Below are 25399 nucleotides of genomic sequence, written 5' to 3'. Positions count from 1 at the left end.
TACCTCTGACAAGGCTCTATTTAACCATCACTGCTCAAAAAAACCCCCCAAAGCAAACCCAGAAAACAACCTCACAGAAAAAAATTCCCAGCCCCCAAACTCCAAACCCACACGGGATGAAGTGAGTTTGCTCGATGTTTTTTTGGAGATGGGAGGTTGCTGTGGCTGGAGCAGCAGCCTCGTGTTTAGTGCCATGGTCTCGGCCATTTCTGTGCTGAAGGAGCCCTCTGGGATCAGCTGTGACTCCGTGACATCCCAGGGTCAGTGACACCTTGGGCAGCTCCACACCACTGAGCTGTTCCCTCACTGGGTGATTTCAGTGACCAGCATTGCTTTTCTGCCTCCTCCCCACAGTAGCTGTTAACATGTGGGGTTTTGCTGCCTTGATATTTCTTCATTGCAGAGAAACACATTCCAGGATTCTGTCCTTCAGCTTCTCTAAAGCATGGAGGTGATGTTACAGACCCAGAGCATTCAGAGGCTCTTGCTTGGATTGTGGATTGGTGCAGCATTGATGGGAGACTCATCCTCAGACAGTGGGTGGCACGTGCTGTTGTTAAATCAGTTCTAACACTATTTTTTCCCCCTTGTTTGCAGATCTTCTGGATTTGGCTGCTGACTCGAGCTGACAGATAATGGAAACATTTCCTTGGCGATGTCTCTGGGGCGACTCCTCCGACGTGCCTCCTCCAAAGCCTCCGACCTCCTGACCCTGAATCCCGGTGGCGGTGGCAGCTCATCTTCTGTGCTGGATGGAGAGATTATCTACTCCAAGAACAATGTCTGTGTCCACCCACCTGAGCTGCTGCAAGGCGTCGGGGAGCACCATCCAGGTGATGGGGTGTTGCAGACACTGCTCACTCTCTTCTTCTCTCTCCTGGCGGGTGTTTCTATCAAATTCTATATCTTGGGCTCCTATGAATGAAGAGGTGCCAGTGAGGGCCAGGGCAAGGCAGTCTTGTGGAGGACTAAGGAAAGCCACCCACAAGCTGATCCATCAGCTGATCCATCTTCTTTTAGTAGGAAAATTGATTCTTCCTTTCTGTTCTGGTCCAGCATGGATTTACCTGGTTTAGTAAGTCCTTTTGTACTGCTGGAAGATGGACAGTTGTCATTTGAGGACAATAACTTCTGTTGCTCATTCCAGTCTGGATTGTTCAGAAAATCCAAGTATCCTCTTGTAGCTGTCATTGCTGGAGTGGCCTCAGCAACCACTGGTAAAGGAAAGGGCAAGAAAACCTGATTGTGGCCACATGCACTGGAGTAAATGAAGATAAATCCTGCTCTGTTCCTTTATTCTCATCTGTTCCTGCACTCTTTCATGTTCTCATCAAAGAGCTGTGGCTCCTGGCTCAGCTTCACAAAACAAATTACTCTGTGAACATTGACCCTTGCTTCCCTTTATGTGTAGGTGACTTCTTTTTTCATTGGCTTTCCATGAAAATTGTAGCCCTTTTGTCACACTAAGGTAAATATTCTTGAGAAATCAATGTTCAGCTGGCACTTGAAATTGTTTAACTAAGAAACAGTAGAAGTTTTACATGTGGCAACATATTTCACAATTGACTCTTGATTAGTAATCTATCCAGGAAGTCCAAGTATTTGTATGGCACTTCTCTGTCCACTTAGGCCAGAGGGAATTTAGACACTTCAAAAGCCATATGCAGACTTGAAATGATTTGCAAATAGTGAATAATATTGAGCACTCCACAATTTTCTCCTGGTAAATTATAAGGGTTTGTTTTGCCCATGTGTAAGTGATGGTGAAGTGGGGGGAATCTCAGGATGGCTTGGGTTGGAAGGGACCTCAAAGGTCATCTCATTCCACTCCCCTGCCATGGGAAGGGACACCTTCCACTAGACCAGGTTGCTCAGAGCTCCATCCAACCTGGCCTTGGACATTTCCAGGGATGGGGAGACGGGGAAAGGGAAATGTCAGGGTTGTGCAGTTCCCTTAGAACAAATCCGCGTCACAACCGGTTGCTCCTGTGCTCTCTCTCAGGCTATCTGTGCTTGTACATGGAGAAGGACGAGCTCCTGGGGACCACGCTGATCCTGGCCTGGGTGCCCAACTCCCGCATCCAGAGGCAGGATGAGGAAGCCCTGCGCTACATCACCCCCGAGAGCTCCCCCGTGCGCAAAGCCCCGCGGAAACGCGGCCGCCACGCTCAGGGCCTGGGCCTCGCCTCGCCCCCGGAGCACAGGGGGGCCCTGACCCTCAGGGCAGACGAGCTCCTGGTGTCCCAGCCCGGCAGAGATGGGCCCTACACCAGCCCCCCCTGCTCGGAGGGGGAGAGGCTGTCGCAGGGCTGCGCCCGCCGGTCCCCACAGCCCCCCCGCAGCGACTCAGGGATCCTGTGCACGCTCAGCTCCCAGGAGGAGCACAACAGGTCGGAGCTGTCGGCGGAGGGCGCGGAGGAAGGGCTGGACTGCCGCGAGGACGAGGGCTCCTTGGAGCTGCCTGCTGATGACGTGAGCAGGGACAGTACTTTTGACTCTGATTCTGATGCCTTCTCCTCCCCCTTCTGCCTCTCTCCCATCAGTGAAGCCCTTGGGAAAAGCAGCAGTTCCGTGTTTCTGGACAGTGAAAGCAGGTGAGTGCGTCCTTTCTCTAGTTTCTGCGTGCACAGCTGGGTGCTGAGCTTGGAGATGCTGAAGGAGATGGTGAAACTTCACAGTGGCATCAAGCAGAATGTCTTGCTTCAGACTCCTGTGGAATTTACAGGAAACTGTTTGCCTGCCAGTTCTGCTTTTGCTCAGTGAACCCTGGCCCCAGACATCCAGGGCTGTCTGTGTACAGCCTTTGAGATGAAGTGTCTTGGGCTCTGGAAGCAGCATTGCTAAATTAAACAGGTCCTTTGTTGGCCTAACTGGCTCTGCTGAGGAGCTGAGCTTGTTGCTTCTCGTGCAGAGCTACATCAAAGAGCCCGTGTGACTTCCTGAGCTGGGGGCACCTCTCCAGGCCCCTTCTTGACACGAAACCTGCATGTGGCAGCTTGTTTTGCTGCTGTTCAGAACATGGTCCCGCTTCAGACATATAAATATTAATTCTTGCGTATCTAACCTGGGTGTTTTCATCAGTGCTCCTCAATGGCACCTGCAGTAAACTGCACGAGGTAAGAGGGCACCTTGGCAGAGGACTAACACGCAGGAGGACACCTGTGTAACTCACTGCTTTCATACCCAGTGGTTCTGGCTTTCTGATCTGTGCCCTGTTGGTGTATCACTCGTCTCCATCTCGGGGAGGGCAGGTGTGTTCCTGAAGCACTGTGGGGCTGAGTTTTAGGCTACAGCTCAATTTTGAAACTACGCCTGAAGTGAGAAAGGAGTTCTCCTTTGTGCACGTGAGCAAGGCACAGACTGCACTGAGACCTGCCAGTTGAAGCAATTTGGCCTCTTTATTTTACGGGCTCTCAAGCCCAGAGAGTGCCAGTAAGAGCAAGGTTTGTGAGGAAATATTCTAATGCATTCAACTCTCTCTGGATATTTTAAAACCCCTCAGTATGGTGATGTCAGACTTTGTATCAGCTTTGCATTTGAGATGTGCCCCAGCAGGATGGTGCTGATTAACTGTGACCCAGGGGCTTTGCTGGGCTTGAGCTCTGCAGCACCTGGGCAGTGGGTTGAGTGGTGGCTGTCCCATCCCATCCCATCCCATCCCACTGCAGCCTCTCCTCTGGCTCCAGAGGGGCTGTGGGGTGCCCAGGATGGGCCTTTGATTTCCATACTGTGTGAACAACGTCACTTTGACAGCGTCTCTTTTAGCTCTCCAAATATGATTCCTGCCAGTCTTTTGTGGCAAGTAGTATAGAGGACTTTGGAAGCTACATAAATTTCATGAAACACACCTTGGAAAAAAATCTATAAAGGCCTTTGAATGATTGTCATTCCTAATTGACTCTAATTATTAGTTTCTAACTTTTATGTCCCATTCAGGCTGTGTTCTGGCACTGGGCTGATGCTTGAGGATGACACTTGATTTGTCTGTGCTTTCAGAGAAGGTTGTTAGTTTAGAAATTTCTTGGCCTTGACTTAAAAAACAGAAACCCCCCAAATCCACTGCAACCAAAGCCTCTGTTAAGTCTGTTTAAGGTGTACGAGATGATTCTTTTCCTTGAAGCAGCACTGACAACCTGTATGTTTGACCTGTCTCAGTCACTCTGAAAAAAGTGAAGTTTGGGGGATTTTTAAGCTTTTTTTTTTTTGTAAATAAAATATAATGAAAATGCTTCTGGGAACATTTTTGAGTTCCAACAGTAAGATTCTTATAGGAAAAATGTTCCTGTCTTTCAGTGTGTATTTGTGGAAGCTGTGGCCTCAGCTGTGGCCCAGTTGCAGGGTTCTTCTCCCACTGTGGTGGTTGGAAGTGGGAGGAGCGAGGGACACGCTCAGAATAATGTCCTGGCTGCTGAAAACCAGGAGACTGAGCTCATCCTGGGGAAATCCCAGTCCTGGCCTGAGCCACAGCTGTCCCAGGCATGCTGTGGTCTCGGAGAGCTTTGGCACCAGGAGCAGAGCTGGCACAGGAGGGTCCCAGACAGTGTCTGGGGCCCGGCCAGTGGGTGAGGAGTGTTGTGGTTTAAGTGTTCTGCAACACTTACACTCTGAGCTGCAAATAGTGTCGGGAAAGGAAGGAAATACAGTTTATTGCATCTTCCCTGCCTTGTCTGTGCATTCCTGCAGCATTTCCCTGCCCTCTGCTGGCTTTCCTCGCTGCTGCTGGAGCCCCGACAGCTCCAGCCAGGCAGAGCTGGCTCTGCACACCAAGCTCAGGGGCCTGCTTGGCTTTGATTTTTTTCTTCTTTTTTTTTTAACTCCTGTGGTGCCAGCCTGAAGTCTCACACAGTGCATGTGACACCCATAATTGACAGCAGATTAATAAAACAGACCTTTTGTTGTTTGGGACTTCAAACTTGAAAGGTTTTTTGTCCAGCGTGTGCATTTTTTATGCCAATTTGTTCTTCCCCATAGAGCCCCCTTGCATGGGATCTGCAGGATCTTACAATCTGTTGAGCTGGAGATTCTGCACAGAATACTTTGCAAAAGTCTTGTCAAAAAGCATCTCTTATTTCCTGCGTTCATCCCAGCATTTTGGGGGTGAGAGATGCTCTTTTAGAAGTCACTGCAAGCATGGGAACAGCTTCCTTGCTTCTTAAGGGTTTGTTTTGGTTTAGGTTTTTTTTCTGCTGGCTGCTTCCCCTCTGAGCCAGAGTTGGAGTGGGAACAAAGCTTGTGCTGCTGGCAGATTGTTCCAGCTCTCTTCCCTCCCCACCTCCCGGTCCCCACCTCCTCCCTGCCAGGAGGAAGGACTGTTTCTGGTTGTTTGCCTCTGCACTGGGAGCACTTGCAAAGACAACTGTGCTCTTCCCCGTGGCTGCTGCAGAAGCCAAAGGAATATGTTGCATTTCATTCCAGCCAGCTCCCCATATGATTAGAAATGGAGAAATGGGACTCTGTGGAGGAACTGGGACAGACAGGTAGACTTGGGTCAGATGAGATCAAGGGTTCAGCGAGCTGCTTGCCAAAATTCCTGTGTGAGCAGGAGTCACGAGTCCCATCTGCCTCTCAGAGCATCCTCTGAGGAGGTGGCCTGGCCACCTGGGCAGAAGGGACCAGGAAACACTGCGTGGACCAGGGGCGGAGAGGAAGGAGGGAGGTGGGCTGGGGAGCCTTGGAGTTGCACAAGGAGTTGGTCATTGTAAGTTCAACAGCTGGCCTGGTAGGACATAAGGAAATAAAAACGTATCCATTGTTTTTTTCCTCTTTGCTTCTCAGTTTGACAGGCTGCCAGGGATCCCATGTGGCGATCGTCGCTCTCCTCCCATTTACACAATTCCTCGGGGTGGGAGCAATGGGAGTGTCCCAGCACCAGTGTGCACACTCCTGCTTCTCTTTCTAGACCAGCCTGGCACCAGTGCTGCAGGGTGTCCTCATCCCTCAGGGAAAGGTGGCCTTGCTCTCCCGGGGTTTGTGTCCTTAACTTTGGGGCCCCTTTCTGCTCACAGGACATGGTTCCTGCAGAAGGTAGCTGGTGTGGGGATTACCTGCATTGATGGCAGCTTTGTCAGGGACTGCATTTCTGTAGGAAAGGAGGGATTCTGGAAAGAAAATCATTCCATTCTGTCCCTTCCCTCCCTGGTCACCGTTGTTTGCTGGCCATCAGGAAACATTTGCCTTGTGGTTTGAGGGCAGCTGCTCTCTGTGCCCAACTCTGGCTTCCTCAGCTTCCATTTTCCCCATCAGTAAAGTGAAACTAAAAGGTTTTTGTTACATCCTGGCAACCAAACAGCATCTGACCCGTCTGTAATGTCTGTCCAGCGATGGAGTTATTGAACTGACCGTGACAGCAGATCTATACAATTGGTTGTGGAAGCACTTAGTGCTCTGTAAGTGGGGTCTGGTTTGGGGTGGGGGTTTGTGCTGTGCCAGAGTGATCCCTGGTTAACAGGAGCTTTCCTGAGCGATGGGTGCTCAGGCTGCTGAAGGCTTTTCACTTAATAAACAGCAGCTGCTGATACCTGAGGAGCAACACAAAAGTGCTGATGGGGAGAAACAAACACTGGTATTGGTTCCTTCGCTAACTTCAACTTGAGATGTTGATCAATACAGTCAGAACTTGGACTGAGGAGCCTTGGTGGTGGAATTTTGTGAGTGGAGCTTGGGGTAACATCTGGCCAGAGGCTGGATCTCCACTAGCGGCCCCGCAGGTGCTGGGACAGTGGCCAGCAGTGCTCCCACAGCTCCTGCTGTAAAGGACGAGCAGAAGCCACATGGTCATGGATATCAATGCAAGAAGGAAATGCCTTTCATAAGACATTGATCATTTTAGCAGCCAGCAATACAAATAATAAAACATTTTCATAATGGAGCTGGACGATGGTGAGTTCTCACGTTCTTCAGCAGATGTGGATTCACACGGCAGATCCATCACAGACAGTCCAGGCAAAGTTCACAAGACAGAGAAAAACTCCTTGGCATCGCAGTTGATGCAATTTTTACGGATGTGTTGCACATCCTGTTGTTAAACCTCTTCCCAGGAGCTCATCAGTAAATGAGCTGCTCCGGGGAGCGGAGGGCGGCAGCCGCGGCGGGAGCAGGTGGGAGCAGGGAATGGTGTTGCATCATGTTGTTTTGGCAGCTCACCTGAAGGGCTTAGAGCTGTTCCGACCTCTGCAGCAAAAACAGGAGGGAAAATTATGAGGGAAATGAGCTGAAATTAGTGTGAACTGGCGGGAGCTCTGGAGTCATCAAGAGGTTGGGAATTCATCGCTGTTGTAACAGAAGTGATTATAGTAGAACCAGGGAAATTGCTCACAGACTTCAAAATCTCCTGTAACTTCTTGCAGCATCTCAGTTTTGATGATTTCAGCCTTGGGGATGAGCACAAGGGTTGACTGGTCCAGGCTCCAATTCCCCAGGACTTGCCTGAACTGGTGCCATTTATGATGTAAGACACCAAAGCTCCTAATTCCATTTGTACCCAAACCCATGCCCAGGAAAAAAATATCCCCCAAATCCTTCTTCCATGAGAAGGATAGTCCTTTTCCCCTTCTGTTTGCACCGTGGGGTCAGTGTAACCTCTCTCCAAGGCAGCAGTGGTCTGCACAGAGCCGGGTACCGAGCAGGGGAGCTGGGCTGAGCCATCAGCAGCCCTGTGTAATCAGTTATAGTTGTTCCCGTCTGCAAAGCTGAGAAGGTTGGACAGATCCAAGAGATTGCAGAGGCATACGGCTCTATCTTGCTTTATATAAATATTTGAACAGCAAGAACATTAATTATAGCAGGTTTGTTTCTTCCCCCCGTTGGTTCGCTGCCAGATTTCAGTGGAAGAAAATAGTGACAGCTCACTCGGTATCGGGAATTGCGGCTCAGAGGGCCCGTGAAGCTCTTTTATTTGGGATGTCGGGAGAGGGCCCGACGGTGCCGAGAGCGGGTGATGCCCGAGAGGGCCATGGCAAGGCCGCGCAGCGATGGGGGCACGGGGTGGGACCCGCTCGCCCCGGGGGGTGCCGGGCAGGGCCCGAGCCCCTGTCGGGAGGTGCCGGGGGGTGCCGGGCAGGGCCCGAGCCCCTGTCGGGGGGTGCCGGGGGGTGCCGGGCAGGGCGGGCAGGGCCCGACCCCCGTCCCGCCTCAGGGAGGGGCTGCCGGGCCGCGCGGGCCGCCAGGGGGCGCGCTCTGCCCAGCGGCGCTCCCGCCGCCCCGGGCCCGCCCCCCGTGAGGGAGATACCGGGAACGGGAATGGGGACGGGAATGGGGACGGGGACGGGGATGGGGTCGGGGACGGGACGGGGAATGGGGACGGGGATGGGGGACGGGGACGGGGATGGGACGGGAAAGGGGGACGGGATGGGGACGGGACGGGAAGGGGAATGGGGACGGGGATGGGGACGGGGACGGGGATGGGGACGGGAATGGGGACGGGGATGGGGATGGGGTCGGGGACGGGGACGGGAATGGGGACGGGGACGGGGATGGCCCGGGGCGAAGGGACCCGGGCGGTCATCCCGTGCCACCCCTGCCACGGGCACAGACCCCTTCCCCTGGCCCAGGTTGCTCCAGCCTAGCCTTGGACACTTCCAGGGATGGGGCAGCCACAGCCCCTCTGGGCAACCTGTGCCAGGGCCTCCCCACCCTCACAGCCAAGAATTCCTTCCCCATATCCCATCTAACCCTGCCCTCTGGCAGGCTGAAGCCATGCCCCCTTGTCCTGCCATTCCGGGCCCTTGGAAATAGTCTCTCCATCTTTCCTGTAGTCTCCCTTCAGGTCCTGCAAGGCCACAATCAGGTCACCCCAAAGCTTCCCTTCTCCAGGCTGCACGATCCCAGCTCTCCCAGCCTTTCCTCCCAGCAGAGCTGCTCCATCCCTCTGAGCATCCTGGTGCCTCCTCTGGACTGGCTCCAGCAGCTCCCTGTCCCTCCTGTGCTGTTCCCAGGGCTGGAGCAGCTCTGCAGGGGGGTCTCACCTGAGGGGCAGAACCGCCCCTGCCCTGCTGCCCACGCTGGGGGATCAGCCCAGGGCAGGGGAGTTCTGGGATGGGCCATGTCCAGCCTCTCACCCACCAGCACCCCCAAGTCCTTCTCAGCTCTCTCCTTTTCCCTGGATATTCTTACATTTCTTCTGTTACTTATTTATACGATCACAGCGCCCAGAAATCTGAATGGAGAGTGGAGATAAATGGCGCTGGCAGGTATCCACAGCTTTGTGAGGGAAGAATTGTGTTAACTGGATCAAAATAAAGAGCATGTCCCCTCCAAAGCACCACAGTATATGCAAATAAATCTGCACGGCCTCTGTCTCCTTGGCTCGGGCCTCGCAATTATCCCAGCATTAGGCATTTACAATAACTCTGGAACATGCTTTTAGGCAGCGCTCCTCTTTCCTCTCCCTTTTCTGCTACTTGAAGCAAGCTCTTCCCTTGGGAAATCCGCATTGTCTTGTGGAAACAGTGAAATCCTCCCTGGGTGGTGCTGGCTCAGCTCACGCTGGGGCAGCAGCAGAGTCCGGGGAGTTGGTTAACTTTGCCACTAAAACGTCCCCCTGAAATTCCCAGTTCACTGCTTAGAGCCAGGAATACAAGAACAAAGGTAATCTGCAGGGCTTTCAAGGGAGCAGGGGTTTGAAGGCTTGATTGTAATTAGCATAATTAGGGGTGAATTTTATTTTTGCATGGATAGAACTGAAAGCAAAAGAAGCAAAATAATCCATTGATTTAAAAAATTAAATAAACACTAGGAAGAAAGGTCCCCTTCTCCAGACTGGAATGGGCTGAAAAGCAAACATTCTTTTTCAGGCTTTGCTGAGAAATCACTTTTTCCAGCTAAGGAATTTTTTTTTAAAGTGTTGCATTTCGATTGATTTATTAATGAGCAGAAACCCAGGCATGAGGTGCCCCTTCTCCGTATGGATTGTAAAAATCCACCATTCAGCTTCTGGAATATTCTCCTCCCTTAAATCGAAGGTAACATTTGCATCCTTGAGCAGCGTCTGCTTGGCTCTAAGTGATTTGTTGTGTTTGGCTGCTCGGAGCTCTGTGTATCTTATTCATCAGCATCAAACTGCTCATTCTGCCCCCACTCCCTCCCTGCAACAAGAAGTCACAGAGAAAAACTGAAAAACCTCGTTTGGGTTTACCTGAGCAGCTACACCTGTGTGGAGGTGTCAGCTGTGGAAGCAGATTGTTTGTCTGCTAGCTGGAGGTAGATGTGTGTCACATTCCAGACTTTGGGGAAAAGAGATTAAAACACCCATTAATTCCCTACAAACTTCTGATTATTTTTTTTCCCTTTCCCATTTACAATCTAAATAATTAACTCGAGAATTCTGGGTTTATTTTGTTTTCCTTTTGCTTCAACTCACAGCACTGGGGGGACCCTTCGGAGGTTGTGGGGCTGTTTTTCTAATGTCCCTCTTGCTGGCTGGAATCGCTCGGCTTCCCCTCAGGCTTGAGGGCTTGGAGGGATGAATTAGGAGCAACAAAGCCCCCAGTGTGGTGAGGCTTTCGCCCTCCTCCTGGCGTGGGGCAGGACGGCAGCACCACCGGGGTCCCCCCCGGCCGCTCCGGCACACGCGGTGTCTGCTGTCGTCAACATTTGGGACGGTGAACCACATTCTACCTCTGCCAGGTAGTTGTGAAGCTCTGGGAAAGCAGGCAGGGTGCTGTAAACACGGATTGCAGTAGCCCCGTAAAGCAGAACAAATCGGTTTGATCTTTATTTCTCAAGGACAAACCAATTACGCCCGTCAGAAGGCAAAGCTGCATAATCGGGTTTCCACGAGTCCCTCGTCGTGTTACAGTGGTTTATTTGTCAGGCTGGTGTTGGCAGAGCTGATGTTAATTCCCAGCCCCGTCCCTGATCGTGAACTTGCTGTTACAGCCCAAGGTCAGAGGGTGCCTGTGGAGGTCCCTGCGCTCCCCGTGCCGGGCCGTGGCCGAGGTGTTCAGGGCTGGTGACCACAGACCCCTCTGCTGCGTCCACGTGCGAGGGGAGGGAGGGACTCCAACACTTTTCAGATGTAAACAGCTTGTTCTTGGGATGTTGTTAATAACACGAACCCAAAGAGTGACTAACAACAATGTGCTGACTTGGGGAAGCGCTTGGATCTGCTGGTGCCCTGCATGAAAGGAGACAATTATTTTTCGTAACCGTTTATTTTCCCTTTACGACAAGCTAAGCAAAGCAAGTTTGTCAGAGGCAGAGTGCTCCTAATTTGGTCTCCAGTGACCTCTGCAGCCGTGATTGGCAGCCGGGTGTCGGGAAGGAACTTGTGCCTGTGAGATAGAAATGAGCAGAACAAATGCCGTAGGACAGCTTGGGTTCCCCAGGGGACACAGGCTCAAAAAGGTGAAAGAAGTGCAATTACAGGAGGTTTTCAGCACAGAAAGTTAATTAGCTACTAAATAGCATTTAGTGCAGTTCAACCTGAGGAAATTTATGTTTTGAAAGCAAACAGATCAATGGAAAGCCTGTGGAACAAGCTTTTGGAAAGTCCATGCTGACATCCGTGTACTTTGTACCGTAACGGCCTGAGTAGTTTTTCCCAGGTTTCCCCAACAAATAGGAAGAGTTGTTAGATTTGTTACCCCTGTGTTTGTGGGCGAATAGAAATGCTTCCACATGTGAATGTTTGGACATCTAATTTCAGAAATCCTGGATAGGCTTTCATCCAGACTATCCAACACCTTGTTCCCTGATCACTGTGCTCAGTGGAAATTGATTCTGTTTGGGCTCTCTGAGGCACAGAAACTTCAAGTTCCAAATATTTTCTGCCAAAGGCTGAATTTAACACAATCCTCAACCTAGTTACTTGTCAGTGCTGATTAAGGTGAGTGTCCGTGGCTGGCTCTGTGTGGCCACACTCCGTGGGAAGCTGGTGCTGTCCCACAAGTGTCCTTCCAACCCTGCTCTGCAAGGTTACACAGAGCGAGCAGAAACATTTTGACACCTTTTTTTTAAATACTAACTTACCAATCTGGTTTCCTCTGCATGCCTTTTGTGTCACTGAAGTCAGCAGGTTTCACAGTTCATAATATATGTATATCGTCAAGGGCAATTTTTGTATCAGAACAATGGATTTAGGTTCCAGCTGCCCGATATTACCTCGCTCTGTACAGCCACTGCACTAAATTTTTAGGCATTTCAGGATAGCTTTGAACTTTTATTGACGGATTATTTGTTTGAAGCTGTCTGTCTTAGCAGCTGATGCTGTCAGGAGCTGTTTCACCTTGCTGGGAAGAAGAGGAGCCCAGAAGGTCAGTGCCTGTGGGGAATAGCAGAGAAACGGAGAAATGCTAACCCCTGGGGAGGAAAAGGGGCATGTAATTCCCATTACATGGATGCTCATACATTATGATGATACTCATTGTCTGTAAATGATGCTTCCCAAGCCAGGAATGCTGGGGCTGTGGGAGAGCTGTTATTAGCGACGGCATAGGTTAGCACAATGGTGATGGAGAGCCAGCTCCATGAGGAGGGTTTGGCTCTTGCAGGAGGCTCTCTGGGAATCAGGTGGTGCACGCTGACAGCTTGGGTGACTGCCACATCATGGCTGTAACCTTCAGCCCCTTTCTCTCTTATAATTACATTTGTCACATCGCGTCGTAAAATGAGTTATTAGATCTTTGTTGCTGAAATCGGCTTCCCAGGTAATCAGGGCAGGTCTCTGCCCCCGCTCTGGAACAGAAATAATAATTGGGTTCAGCTCTCTTTGTGCTGTAGGTGTGTTCCGAGGCATTAACCCAACAGCAAGTTGGGTCCCATTGCTGCACATCAGAAGTCTCCCTTGCAGGGTCTGAGCTCCTTGGTCGGGTGTGCAGGAGGTCCCACGTGGTGGGAGGGGGACAGTGGCTCCTTAGGGGCTACAACAGCTCGAGGAGTGCAGATGTGCTTGGCTGCTGTAGTTGACTATTGAGTGGAGAAAATACATCAGCACCTGGTCTTGCTCCCCAGCAAGAATGGGACGTGTTTTGAGACAAGAGTAATGGGAGTTTGGTGAGGGGAAAAGGCTGAAGTGGAATCCCATAATCATTTATGTTGGAAAAGCCCTCTAAGATCACTGAGTCCAACCCTTCCCCAGCAGTGCCAAGGCCACCACTAACCCACGTCCCCAGGTGCAAGATCCACATAGCTTTTAAGTCCCTCCAGGGATGGGGACTCCAACTGCCCTGGGCAGCTGTGCCAGGGCTGGACAGCCTTTCTGATGTAGAAATTCTCCCCAGTATCCAACCCGAATCTCCACTGGTGCAACCTGAGGCCATTTCCTCTCATCCTGTCACTTTTTCCCTGGGAGCAGAGTCTGAACCCCTCCTGGCTCCAACCTCCTGTCAGGGAGTTGCAGAGAGTGAGAAGGTCCCTTCTGAGCCTCCTTTTCTCCAGGCTGAGCCTCTCCAGCTCCTTCAGCTGCTCCTGGTGCTCCAGACCCTTCCCAGCTCTGTTCCCTTCCCTGGACATGCCCCAGTGCTTTAATGTCCTTCTTGTCATGAGGGCCCAAAATGAACACCTGAATATGTCTATTGGTTTCCTGCCTCAGGTTTTGCTAATCCTCCTTGGTTTTTCTCCCTGTCCCTTTTATTCCTGTGGCCCAGTGCACTTGTTGTTTTGCTGAGCAGTGCTGTATATTAGCTGGCGCTCTGTTTTTCCTGGATCCCTCAACCTAAAGTCTCTCTGGAATGTTCCTCCGGCTATTTGCCTTGCAATGCTTCAGCTCCCTGCTTTTGCACGGTGCTCTGGGATAAACTCCTCATCCAGCAGATAGAATAGACTGACAGATAATAAACTCTACCCTTGCATCTGTATATCTCGAGTGCCTAGGTAGAGGACTCCCCAAAATCCACAAAATTAGCAGACATCATAATGCTTGTTGTTACTGACATCCAGAATGATCTCAATATTAAAATTATTTTTGAAAGTAGTCCAGTGGGTTAGAGTATTTTCATTTTTCTCGATCAATATATATAGGAAAAAAGTAATTTTAAACACAGTGAGGGTTTTTTCCGAATTTCCCCGTTGACTCAGTAAGCACCAGGGAACAAGGTGGTTCTATCTCTGCATCTGTCCTGTGTATGAATGCTCGTGTTCATCAGCCCCTGTGAAGGGCAGGGGGGCACAGGTGTCTCTTTCAGATTTCACCCTCTACATCACCGAGAACATCGGAATTTCCCCGGGCTGCACACGCTGAGCCACCCTGCTCACCCTCAGTGCCTTTTTCTGGCTGGAAGGGGTAAATCCGCTTGCCCGAGTTGGTTCCGTGTCTGTGGGATGCGTGTGCGAGCTTGTCACCAGTGAATGTGAACTGTAAACATTTGTCTTTAGAAGCATTTCCTGAAAACACAGCAGTGCCAGCAGCGCTGTGCCCGGGCTCTGCAGCCCCTCGGGTCTCAGGTTACTGCTGCTGTGTCTGAGATCTGGGTTACGTAGCAGAAGGAATTGCAGTGGGCAATGGTGTTCTGCACTGAGGAGCTACAGAATTCCTGGGATCAAAGCAAGCCTGCTCAGCTCTACTGGTAACTCATTTCTTGGCAGTTCTCTGCTGCTGTTGGTTTGAGGTGATGCTCGTGAAGAATGAGCACCTTGGTCTCCATGGCAAGGACTCACAGGGCAAGGATCCTCCCACCAACCCACCCTCCAGCCCTTTGCCATGATGACCAGCTCGTCTTTGCAAGAGTTTTAGAAAATGGGTTGCCTTTGCTTAGTCTTTGAGTTAGTTTGAGTCATCTCTTCCAGGAAAATCCTGTGTAACCAGCTGTGGCTGTTATGAAGTGTTGCTCCATAAATACCAGCTGCTCCTAGCAGGCAGTCCAGCCCAAGTGTCTTGTACCAGGACTCCTGTTACATTTGCATTAACATGAGATGCTGAATGTTTTAAAAAGTGTTACATTTTGACGCTTTATCCAAAAGTAATGCTTGATTTTTCACAAAGAACAGTACAATCTTCATGGAAAAATTCCCAAGACAGGTGTATAGATGTGCCTGACACTGGAGGTATCCTGGTGTCTAACCTGGAAAACCTGCTGTGTATGCTCTCTGAGAGAGTTTGGGTGTGTAGTGCGATCCCTGTTGCCACATCACTTCTAAATCCTCATCCTCCAAATGGCCTGAATGTAAGTTCTGCTTTGCTGCTTTCTCTCCAAAAACTGGAGCAGCAGAACTTCGTGCCCTGAGCAGCAAAGTCACTCCTTTAGCTGAAGTCAACCAGCCTTGGTTTCATCCAGATGGTGCTGCAGGACCAGGAAGGGGCTCAGGGATTTGCTCCCAGTGCGGGCTCTGGAGTTTGAGTTACACATTAGAATGGGGTGGCTTAAAGGGCCTTGGTTAAAAATTTAACCCACAACTAACTGGGTTGTGCAGAGCCCTGTCCGTTGGAATGCAACGACCTGGCCCATGGGGACATGTGGCACACAGGGCTGGTCCCTGCGGAAGAGGCCCTGGAGCCAGGCTGGGAAGGCACACTGGTGTGGAGTGCATGCTGAGTGTGTGATTCCCAGCCTTCAGTGCCCACATTGTTGGATAAGCGGATTAGAAAACATGGCATAAAGTGGCCTTGCAGGGGGCTGCTTTGTACCTGCTCCTGGCCTTGTCTGGCAAGCCCTGATTTCACAGCGCAGCCCATTCAGCCCCGCGCGGGGATTGTTCACGTGCATTGGCCTTTTCACCAACCGAGGGGTCACAGTTTCACATTCACTTCATTCCCAAAGCGGTGGTATTTTTCTTTTGGGATCGGGGCTGGTGGGGGCATGTGGGCTTTTTGAGTCTAAGCTCAGTTTGCATTTAAAGCTGGAGATCTGGGCTGGGTTGGGAAAGGGTTGGGTTCATTTACTGTACCTGTGGTGCGTCGAAGAGCTCAGGTGTGACTTCCCATCGTTAACTCCCCGAAGTTTCAAGATTGCAAGTGGAAACCATTTGGGGTTTATAGACACAAATCCAGGCTTGGCAGGTTCACTTGCAAAGACCTAATGAGAAACTGGAGTTCAGGTGAAACATCTTTGGATCTTACCGGTCATGGAGGGAATTTCCCAAATGAGATCCCAGGTCCGTGCTGCCGTCGGAATGTACTCACACCTCCTGTCCCCATCCCAGTGAGGAGCAGCTGAGCTGAGGGCATTACTTGAGATTCTTAATTTTGCCTTCTCAAAAGTGTTTTGAGGAATGGGTTTGGCTCTGCCAAAGTTCTGTGTGCAGTTTGGAACAGACCAAAACCAGGATGTTTTTTGTGATGATAGGGAATCAATTTAAATAAAAATAACCTCTTACAGGGGCTGTCAGTTATTGGCTCCTCGGGCCTGCCCTGAATCCCCATCTCAGAGCTCTGACTAAAGGTTTTGGACGTGGTTGCTGCATGTACCTGCAGCCTCCCAGGGCTGATGTGTTGCGGGGTGTTCGCCCCCGCGCTCTGTCCGCAGGGACACGTGTGACAATCGCATGACCTGCTCCACCAGCTCTGCCTCCAGCCTCGACACCAGTGCCCAGTTCCAGGAGAACAATGGGCAAACACAGAGCGCCAGATGGGATGAACAGCAGAAGGTATTTGCCCTCGAGCAGGTCTGTGGTGTCTTCAGAGTGGACCTGGGACAAATGCGATCCCTTCGTCTCTTCTTCAGGTACTGGATCGTTGTGTGTGAGAGTTGTGTGTGCTCTGGCTCAGGGCTCTGGGGATGCTGGGGGCAGATGGCTTCTGCAGTCCTCCTTGGAAGCCTTTCCAGAGTGGTTGTCTCCAGGAAAGCAAGCGTCAGCCTTCCCAGGGAGAGACTCTGAATTACTGTTATGGGACCAAAAGGATTTTTTTCCTAATAAGGTAAAGGGTGCTCTTAACTGTCTTACCAAAAATGCTCCAAATAACCTGCAGGTGTGGGAAAAAATCTTTACCTGTGGTACCTTTTCCTTTGCCTGCCTCTCACCAGGCTCCTCTGGAGCTGACTTTGTGTACAGTCAGGAGCTGACTTTGTGTACTGCCTTAATGTTTCTGGAGCAGACTTCTTGTGTACTTGTCTCCAGGCAAGACAAATTTTAATTCCTTCACATGAAGGAAGGGTAAAAATAGTGCCGTTACCAGGTACTAGTGGAGCTTCTTGGGGAAAATGGTCACTATGGCCATGTCAAACAGTCACAGAATATCTCAACTGGAAGGGACTCATAAGGATCACCGAGTCCTAGGGCTGTAAAGCTGCCTCTGTGCCCTGTTGGAAGGGGCAGATTGGTGCTGCCCGCTGGGATTTGCTTTGCACTCTCTCTCACCAGAGCGTCCCCGTTCCTGCTGCCCTGGGCAGCCCATGCAGGTTGTTCTCCTGTTGTTCCCTGCAGTGACGAGGCGTGCACCTGTGGGCAGCTGGTGGTTGCAAGCAGGGAGAGCCAGTACAAGATCTTCCATTTTCACCACGGTGGCCTGGATAAACTCTCCGAGGTGTTTCAGCAGTGGAAGTACTGCACAGAGACCCATCTCAAGGACCAGGTACCTGAGCGAGGTTCTTGGGGCAAAGAGGGGTTTTCCAGCAGATGTTTCCCACTTGGGTTTGTGTTTTGGAGAAATGAAGCTTTGAGTTCATGTCACCAAGTCGTGCAGAAAGCTGCAATGTGTTGGATGTTTAGGATGGAACTCTGAGCCGGACGTGAGGTCTCTCTTGGACTTGCTTGTCCCCATCCATTCCTGTTCCACCTGTGGAATGTGGGGGAAGATCATCCAGAAGACTTGCTTAGGTAGTGATTTTGCTAGAGCTGACAGGTCAGCACTGCCCTTTAGGCGTGGAAGGTGGCTGGAAATCTGCAGTGGTAGGTCAGAAATTCAGTCAGAGCCTTTCATCCATCTTATGGCACACAGCTCACAGCTTTGGAGAATGTTTTGACAACGCATCTTGCCATATTTTGTTCAATCTACATACAAATGTGATAAGAGCTCTTTAATTATCTGTTTAAGATATTGTATGTGCTTATTAGAAACAGTGATTTTTAAATTTCCATCCTTCCCACAGAGCCCCCCGCTGCTTTTCTTATTATGGTCACATGGGCTCACTTTTTACATTGAGCAACCTTTGATTTTTAAATTAAATGTCAGCTGCAGTCTTGCACTGGGATCATGAGTGCCCTCAGAGAGCCTGGCAGCGCCGTTCCCCGCTTGCCTAACAGCAATCCCTTTGTATATGGCCAATCATATGTAATTTATTGCAAGCATTCCTGGCAGGGGGAAGTTTTGCTGTAAGCAGCATTAATTCAGTTTCAGGTCAGGGATAAGATTGGAGGAGGAATGGAAACTATTTTTTTTTTAAGATGAAGCTGTTCTGTGGTGCTCAGATTTTTAATTATTCTAATCACTCTTGTTATTGTAATGGTTGGAATTTAAAAAAAAAAAAAAAGCCAAAACCTCCCCAAGTGCAGCTCCTCGGTGTTTAATCCTACATGAACCACACAGAGAGGTTTCCCTGCTCTGGGTTTCACACTCTGCTGCTCTCTCTGGCTCCTGCCTCCAGTTTTGGTTTGTTTTCCCCGTTCAGCAGCTCGCTGATGAGAAAACCTGTATGCAGTTCTCCATCCGCCGTCCCAAGCTGCCCTCCTCGGAAACCCACCCCGAGGAGAACACGTACAGGCGCCTCGACGTGTCTGCCTGGCTCCATCACCTGAACGAATCCGGACAGGTGGAAGAGGAGTACAAGCTGCAGAAGGTGAGAGGTTTTCTTCTGTTCTCTCCTGCTGCAGAGTGCAAGTCCCCAGGGGGAAGCTGCAGGAGTTTGCTTTCCTGCCGGGGGCAAGAACTGGGAGTGTGGAGGCTGGTGTAGGAAGCCTTGGCTGGAGATCTTGCTGTGGGATTGGAGCAGATTCCTGCAGACTCCCACCTGGACGTGTTCCTGTGTCACCTACTCCAGGTGCCCCTGCCTCGGCAGGAGGGTTGGACTGGGTGGTCTCCAGAGGTCCTTTCCAACCCCAATTGTTCTGTGATTCTGTGATGGTGGAGCATCTCCCATCCATGACCAAGGACAAGCTGTCCCACTTCTGCTGCCGTTTGGAATCAATAAACCAAAGTGCCCAATGCCCACGGTGTTTGCAGAATGTGTGACCAAACCACAGAGAGAACTGGAGACTGCTGTGTGAGCTGAGATTGATGTATGAACTGGGCTTGATGTATGGACTGAGACTGATGTATGAACTGGGCTTGCTGTGTGAACTGGGATTGCTGCAGGAGCTGCCACTGCTGTATGAAATAACACAGGGGGAGCGCTGGGCCCGGGCTCTGAGAGAGAAGTTTGCAGTGCAGTGCGGTGTCTCCGGGACTGGGGATTAAGCCGTGACATGAGAACGACACGTTAATCATAGAGCCTCTCCGGGGGTGGTTATTGACATTGAAATGAGCCCGATTTGTGTCTGGTCTGGGAATAGAGGGCCAGCACTTTCCCTCTAAACATGTGCAAATTGCAGGAGCTTGAATCAAGGCGTCACTTGTCAGGAAAGAACTGCAGAGGCACCAAAGCACAGCAGCGGGCAGTTCCTTGTTGCTGTATTTGGGAATGTTAAAACTGTACCAGCCATAACTTTTGCTCCTTGTTCCAGGCCATTTTCTTCGGTGGGATTGATATTTCCATCCGTGGGGAGGTGTGGCCCTTTCTGCTGCACTACTACAGCTACGAGTCCACTTCTGAAGAGAGGGAGGCACTGAGGCTGCAGAAGAGGAAAGAATACTTTGAGATCCAGGAGAAAAGGTAACAGACCATTATCACCCTCCCCTGCTCATCTTCCGCAGGCTGGACATCGCAGTGACACTGCTGGTGATGTGCTGTCTCTGCCTCCTTTGCATCAGGAGAAGCTGGAGTAAAGAAGTGATAGGGACAGTGAAGGAGGTGTATCGGGCACTGCTGACCTCCTGAGGCTCTGGAACTAATAATAATTTGATAATAATAATTTGAACCATAGAGCTCACTTGGGTTTTTGAAACAGGCTCGTCAGTACCACACAGGGAAACATCTCACAGGCAAGGCTTGAGTTAGAACACTGAAGGTGAAATTGGGATCTTATATTTCTTTATAAATAAAACTACACATAAAAATAAGGAAGGAGGAGGGATATCTAATTTAAGGAGGTTGTTACTGCAAGAACTATGTGTTGTTAAATAGCTGTGGGTACATTTAAGCTGGAGAGGGACAGTGGTGGTATTAATTAGGAAACAATCAAACCAGAGTGAGTTCAGGTGTGCCACCCCCAAGAAGCAGTGGAGAGCAGAGTCGGATGCTTCTGAGGTGTGTATCACAGCAAACACATCATGTCATCCCGTTTATAACCCAGGAGGCTCCCTCTAGTAATCCCTTGGGACAGACAATCCGCTGTTCTGGACAGACCTGCTTGTCCGTTCTTCAGGTGCTGAGAAAACGCTGTACAGGAATAGTTTTCCTCTGCAAACTAAGACTGAAATGACTGAACTGAGGCTTTTTGTTCACTCCTCTCTTGGCAATGGTCTCCTGTTGCTGCTCAACTTGCAGGCTGTCCATGACTCCGGATGAACAGAAGGATTTCTGGCGTCAGGTGCAGTTCACGGTGGACAAGGACGTTGTGAGGACTGACCGCAGCAACCAGTTCTTCCGAGGGGAGGACAACCCCAACGTGGAAACCATGAGGTGAAGGGTCTGGTGCCAAACCCAAACATGTCCTGCCAAGCGTATGGACAACTCGGTCAGCCAGTCCTGGGCTGCCTGGGAATGCTGAACAGCACCCACTGTGCACCTGCTGACTGGAATCAAGGGATGCAACAATAAAGCCTTTCCAGTGTTTCTGTAGCCATTTCCTTCTCTAATAACCCTGCTCCCATCCCCAACCTTCCCTGCACACACAGGGGTGCTGTGCAGGGCTGTGTGCAGGTGCCTGGGTCTGTGGTTCTGATGGGATGGAGGATGAGCACACCCAAGTCTGCTCCAAGGGGTGGGACCTGTAAAAAGTGAGAGTCACAGCTATGTACAGTGTCAGTGTATCTTTGTTGTGCTTCCAGATACAGTTCTTTTAGGGAAAGTGGGATGCAACAAAAGGTGCTCAAAAGTTAATGTGTTAGATGTCAGAGGATCTGTGACTCTCCTGCACTGATCCTGGCTCAGCCTGTGTGGTGAGAGTTGGGGTGAAGGGATGGGGCTGTGCTCAGCTGTCACCTGCCCTCACCTGTCCCACCTCCCTGTTTGTGTCTCTGCTCCAGGAGGATCTTGCTGAACTATGCAGTATTTAACCCAGCCACTGGATACTCCCAGGGCATGTCCGACCTGGTTGCTCCACTCCTGGCAGAGATCCTGGATGAGTCGGATACTTTCTGGTGCTTTGTTGGATTGATGCAGAACACGATCTTCATCAGCTCCCCCCGGGATGAGGACATGGAGAAGCAGCTGGTGAGGGTGAATGCTGGGATCCTGTTCTCTGTCAGTCTCCTCTCCCCAGTCACAAAAAGCAGTTCCCCGGGTTCCAGTATGCAAAGTCAAGCTCCAAAGCCACAAAATCCTTGGCCTGATCCTCAGGGTTGTCCTGTGCAGGGCCAGGAGTTGGACTTGGATAATCCTTGTGGGTCACTTCCAACACACGATATTCTGGGATTCTATGATTCTATGGAAATAACTGATGCATAGAATTGCTCCTGGGTGACTGGGGCACTCCCAGCACAATTATATCCATATTTCCTGGAAATAGCTGCTGTGGCCCATGAGCTCTGGCCTTTGGTGATAGACCCAAGCGTGCTCCTGGCTGTGCTGTACTAAACAGGCCACAGGGCTGGAGCTTTTTGGGAGGGAAGAGAACTCTCCAGCTCTGGCTTGCAGCGTGGGGGTCCTCGGGGTGCCGAGGGGTGGTGAGGGGGGTACAAGTCCTCGTGCCCGAGGCAGGGCCTCAGCTCAAAGCGTCCCTTCCAGCTGTACCTGCGCGAGCTGCTGCGGCTCATGCACCCGCGCTTCTACCAGCACCTCTGTGCCCTGGGAGAGGATGGCCTGCAGATGCTCTTCTGTCACCGCTGGATCCTGCTCTGTTTCAAGCGGGAGTTCCCGGAGGCCGAGGCCCTGCGCATGTGGGAGGCCTGCTGGGCTCACTACCAGGTGAGGCAGCTGGCACGGGCAGGGCATGGTCCGTGCCCCTCAGCAGGCACTGCAGGGTTCCCATAAAGCCTCTTAGTAGCAAAGTAGCCAAAATAAATCAGTGTTACAGAGGGTTTGTAACTATAGAAGAACTATATCTGTGTAGCAGGAGGATGGAGCCCTGCTCCTGCCTCTCCTTGGGGATGTCCGGGGTTCAAAAGGAGGTGTTTCACAAAGTACTGAACACCCACTTATGAAGTTCAGGCTTCTCTTACACAGCTGGGAAATGTCTTCCCAAAAATCACTGGTCTGCTCTGAACACTGTGGTGCAAACTTTGCTGCCATGCTGTGAAGAGAAGAGCCTTTGGCTCATCATCTGTGGTCCAGAATTCACCAGTAACTCACGTTCTCACCACTGGGCAGAACTGGAGAGAGCAAAAATTCTCACCAAGGACCCACTTGTGGAGGGTGGGAGGTGAAGCCAGAGCTCTGCCTCCACCTGCTGCACAGCAGCCCCTGTGTTCTCATTGCAGACAGACTATTTCCACCTCTTTATCTGCGTGGCCATCGTGGTGATTTACGGGGATGATGTCATTGAACAACAGCTGGCCACTGATCAGATGCTGCTGCATTTCAGCAACCTGGCCATGCACATGAACGGGGAGCTCGTACTCAGGAAGGTAAATACCCAGGGGCTGAGGCTCGGGTCCAGGGATGAGTCAGGGTGTTGAGGAAACCAGGGACTGATGCTTCAGCTTCTCATTGCCTGTATCCCTGGGCCTGGCTGGAGCCCAGGAGGGTGGGATGCTGCTCTTTGCCTGGAGGTGACAGTATGGTTGGGATAACCCTTGGCTGGGATAACCCATGCCCATGGTCAGGGAAAGGGCAGACAGAGCAGTTGGTGCTGTTATCCCCACTCCATCTCAGCTGGAGTGATGGAGCTGTGGGATGAACTGTGGCCTTTGGCAGCCCCTGCGACGTCCCACTGTCCCAGTTAACCCTGAGCTCTGTGTTCAGAGGGACACGCCTTTGCTGAAGCTCAGGTAGCCAAACAGGAGGATGGGAGAGGAAGCCACGGGCCACCTCAGCTTTCCGTGTTCATCTCCCAGTGAGGAGTGAATGTTTTCCCTCTCTCCCTGCCCTCTAGGCCAGGAGTCTGCTCTATCAGTTCCACCTGCTCCCCCGCATCCCCTGCAGCCTGCACGACCTCTGCAGGCTGTGTGGGACAGGGATGTGGGACAGTGGCTTCATCCCCGCCGTGGAGTGCTCCGGCCATCACCCCAAGTCCGAGAGCTGCCCGTACGGAGGGCTGGTGGAAGTGTCTTCTCCTAGACCAGGAAGTGAAGGCAAGAAAGGCCTGAAAACACGGGATGTCTTTGCCTTCCGAAAATAGCTGAGAGGAACAGGGTGTGACGGCGGAAGGGACGGGCAGGAAGGATGTGCATAGGAAAAAATGTTGAAGATGAAAATGGAGGAATAGCTTGTCAAGATTCCTGAGAAGACTGAAAGGTGGGGAATGGAAGAGGAATTAAATTGCTCTACAGGGGAAGCAAGTTCCAGTGCATGGATGGTGGAACCTGAGCAAAAGGCATCGACCCAGGAACTGTTGACACATGTTTGCATTTGGTTTTGTTAGAAACAAGCTTTTCTAGGTCTTATCAAGGACTTTTTATTCTGCCTCTGGGACTGGACTGGTTATCAACCAGAACTTTCTTACTTGCTGATGAGAAGGGAGAGCGCTGCAGAGAGCCAAGTGCACAGGCAGCGTTGGTGGGGCCGGGGCAGGAGCAGAGCTGGGCGAGGCACCCGGAGCTCACCGTGCGCTCTCCGCTTCAACCAGCACGTGCAACACGGGGCTGCTCTCTAAAGCCATAGAGACCATTTTAATTATCATCTGCCAAAAATAAATCTGCAGACCATTGGGATTGCAGGGAAGGTGTCTGCTTTGTCGGCAAGGAAGGACTGGTCAGCTCAAGGTCTTGTCTCGGGCCTTTTCTATCGGATATTCTGGCTGGTGTGATATTTTTTTTTCCATTTGTACAGAAATTGTACAGCCCCGGGTCTCACAGCACTGCTGCTCTGAGCTGGGGTATTTCACAGACACCGTCCAAAGTTTCTTCTTCACGAGGTAGAAATTCTTCCCTGAGAGGGTGGGCAGGCCCTGGCACAGGTTGCCCAGAGAAGCTGTGGCTGCCCCTGGATCCCTGGAAGTGTCCGAGGCCAGGTTGGACAGGGCTTGGAGCAACCTGGGCTAGTGGGAGGTGTCCCTGCCCATGGCAAGGGGTGTAACTGGATGAGCTTTAAGGTCCCTTCCAAACCAAAAAATTGTGTGATTTTCTGATTCTATGACATTACAGCAAAGCTGTTCCTTTATGCTGACAACTACAGACTTCAGACACTTTAGTCTGTTGTTTCCAGTATGTTTCCCATTGTGTTTCCCTTGGCTCTCCTCAATTACTGAATAGTTACTGTCCTTGTCTGTCACTGCCACAGGCTGTGGCACATCCACTCCACTGTGGGCTTTAGGCTGTTCAGTTGGTGCCAGTGGTGCACCCTGTTCCCCATCCCAAAGTGAAAACAAAACTTGCCTTGTTGCAGCCGTTTTTGCTGAGCTCTTTCTGGTGAAGGTTTCCCTTGGGGTATTTTTGAAAGGACAGCGTGTTTCTCCTCTTGTCTGCTATAAAATTTGCCAACCAGAAGTGGAGCTGGGGCTTTGAGCCCTGTTGCCAAAGGTCCTTACCAAATTCAGTGGCCTCCAAAGGTGTGTCCTGAGCCAGTGTTTGTGCCAAACAGAGCCAGGGGAACAGTTTCCTTGTAAGAATGGAAAAGGAGATGAGGTGACAGCAGTGTTGGGGGGTCTGCAGCCTTTCCTGGCCGTCCTGCTCCCTCTCACTTCCTCCACACAGCTGTCCTGGGCAGGCTGGGTGAGGCTGTGCTCACTTCCAGCTCTGCCTCTCAGGCACGTTTGTACCCTCAGTAGCACTTGTGGAACCCCTTTGTCCTCGTGCAGTGCTGGGGGGGTTCCTGCACCTGACAAGCACATTTCTCCCAAAATCCTTCTGCAAGGCCTTACCCACGTGCCCCGTTCCTGCTGGGAAGTGAGGCTGGAGCTGGGATGCTCCGTGTGAAGCCAGCACAAGCCAAGGGCACGCTGTGTTCCTAAGGGGAAGGAGCCTTGCCCCACTGCAGGCACCACACTGAGGGCTGGCTGTTGCGTGGCAGAAGGACAGTTTGGCTCCCACTTTGTGTGCCTTTAATTCAGAGGATGAAAACCTTCCCCTGGATGAGAGCAATGGGGAAACCCACTGCAGGATGGCACGGCTCCGAAGTGAGCTGGGCTTTGGCAGGTGACACCTCCTGTAAGGGCTGAGGCTGCTTTGCTCTGG

The 25399-nt window shown here is 51.2% G+C and overlaps 1 protein-coding gene across 3 annotated transcripts in view; it reads left to right on the top strand.

Moving 5' to 3' along the window:
• Positions 1-23948, top strand: part of TBC1D16 (TBC1 domain family member 16) — a 29634-nt gene extending 5686 nt beyond the window's left edge. Inside the window, exons 2-12 of one of the 3 annotated variants that reach the window (XM_027725307.2) lie at positions 598-833; positions 2003-2594; positions 16398-16595; positions 17296-17443; positions 18483-18647; positions 19531-19679; positions 20454-20588; positions 21155-21341; positions 21855-22034; positions 22547-22693; positions 23161-23948. In XM_027725307.2, the coding sequence (XP_027581108.1) occupies positions 656-833; positions 2003-2594; positions 16398-16595; positions 17296-17443; positions 18483-18647; positions 19531-19679; positions 20454-20588; positions 21155-21341; positions 21855-22034; positions 22547-22693; positions 23161-23406 (2325 nt within the window). In that variant the 5' untranslated portion in view covers positions 598-655 and the 3' untranslated portion in view covers positions 23407-23948. Of the gene's footprint in view, positions 1-597; positions 834-2002; positions 2595-16397; positions 16790-17295; positions 17444-18479; positions 18648-19530; positions 19680-20453; positions 20589-21154; positions 21342-21854; positions 22035-22546; positions 22694-23160 lie in introns of those variants that run through there. The other 2 variants (XM_027725306.2, XM_039390244.1) reach the window with 2 other exon arrangements.
• Positions 23949-25399: the final 1451 nt, after the last annotated feature.

The sequence above is a fragment of the Pipra filicauda genome, unplaced genomic scaffold (assembly GCF_003945595.2).
Source record: "Pipra filicauda isolate LSUMZ 115617 unplaced genomic scaffold, ASM394559v2 scaffold80_size11013439_pilon, whole genome shotgun sequence".
Classification (NCBI taxonomy): domain Eukaryota; kingdom Metazoa; phylum Chordata; class Aves; order Passeriformes; family Pipridae; genus Pipra; species Pipra filicauda.
Note: the sequence above shows the minus strand (reverse complement) of the source record. Positions and strands in the feature narration are given on the sequence as shown.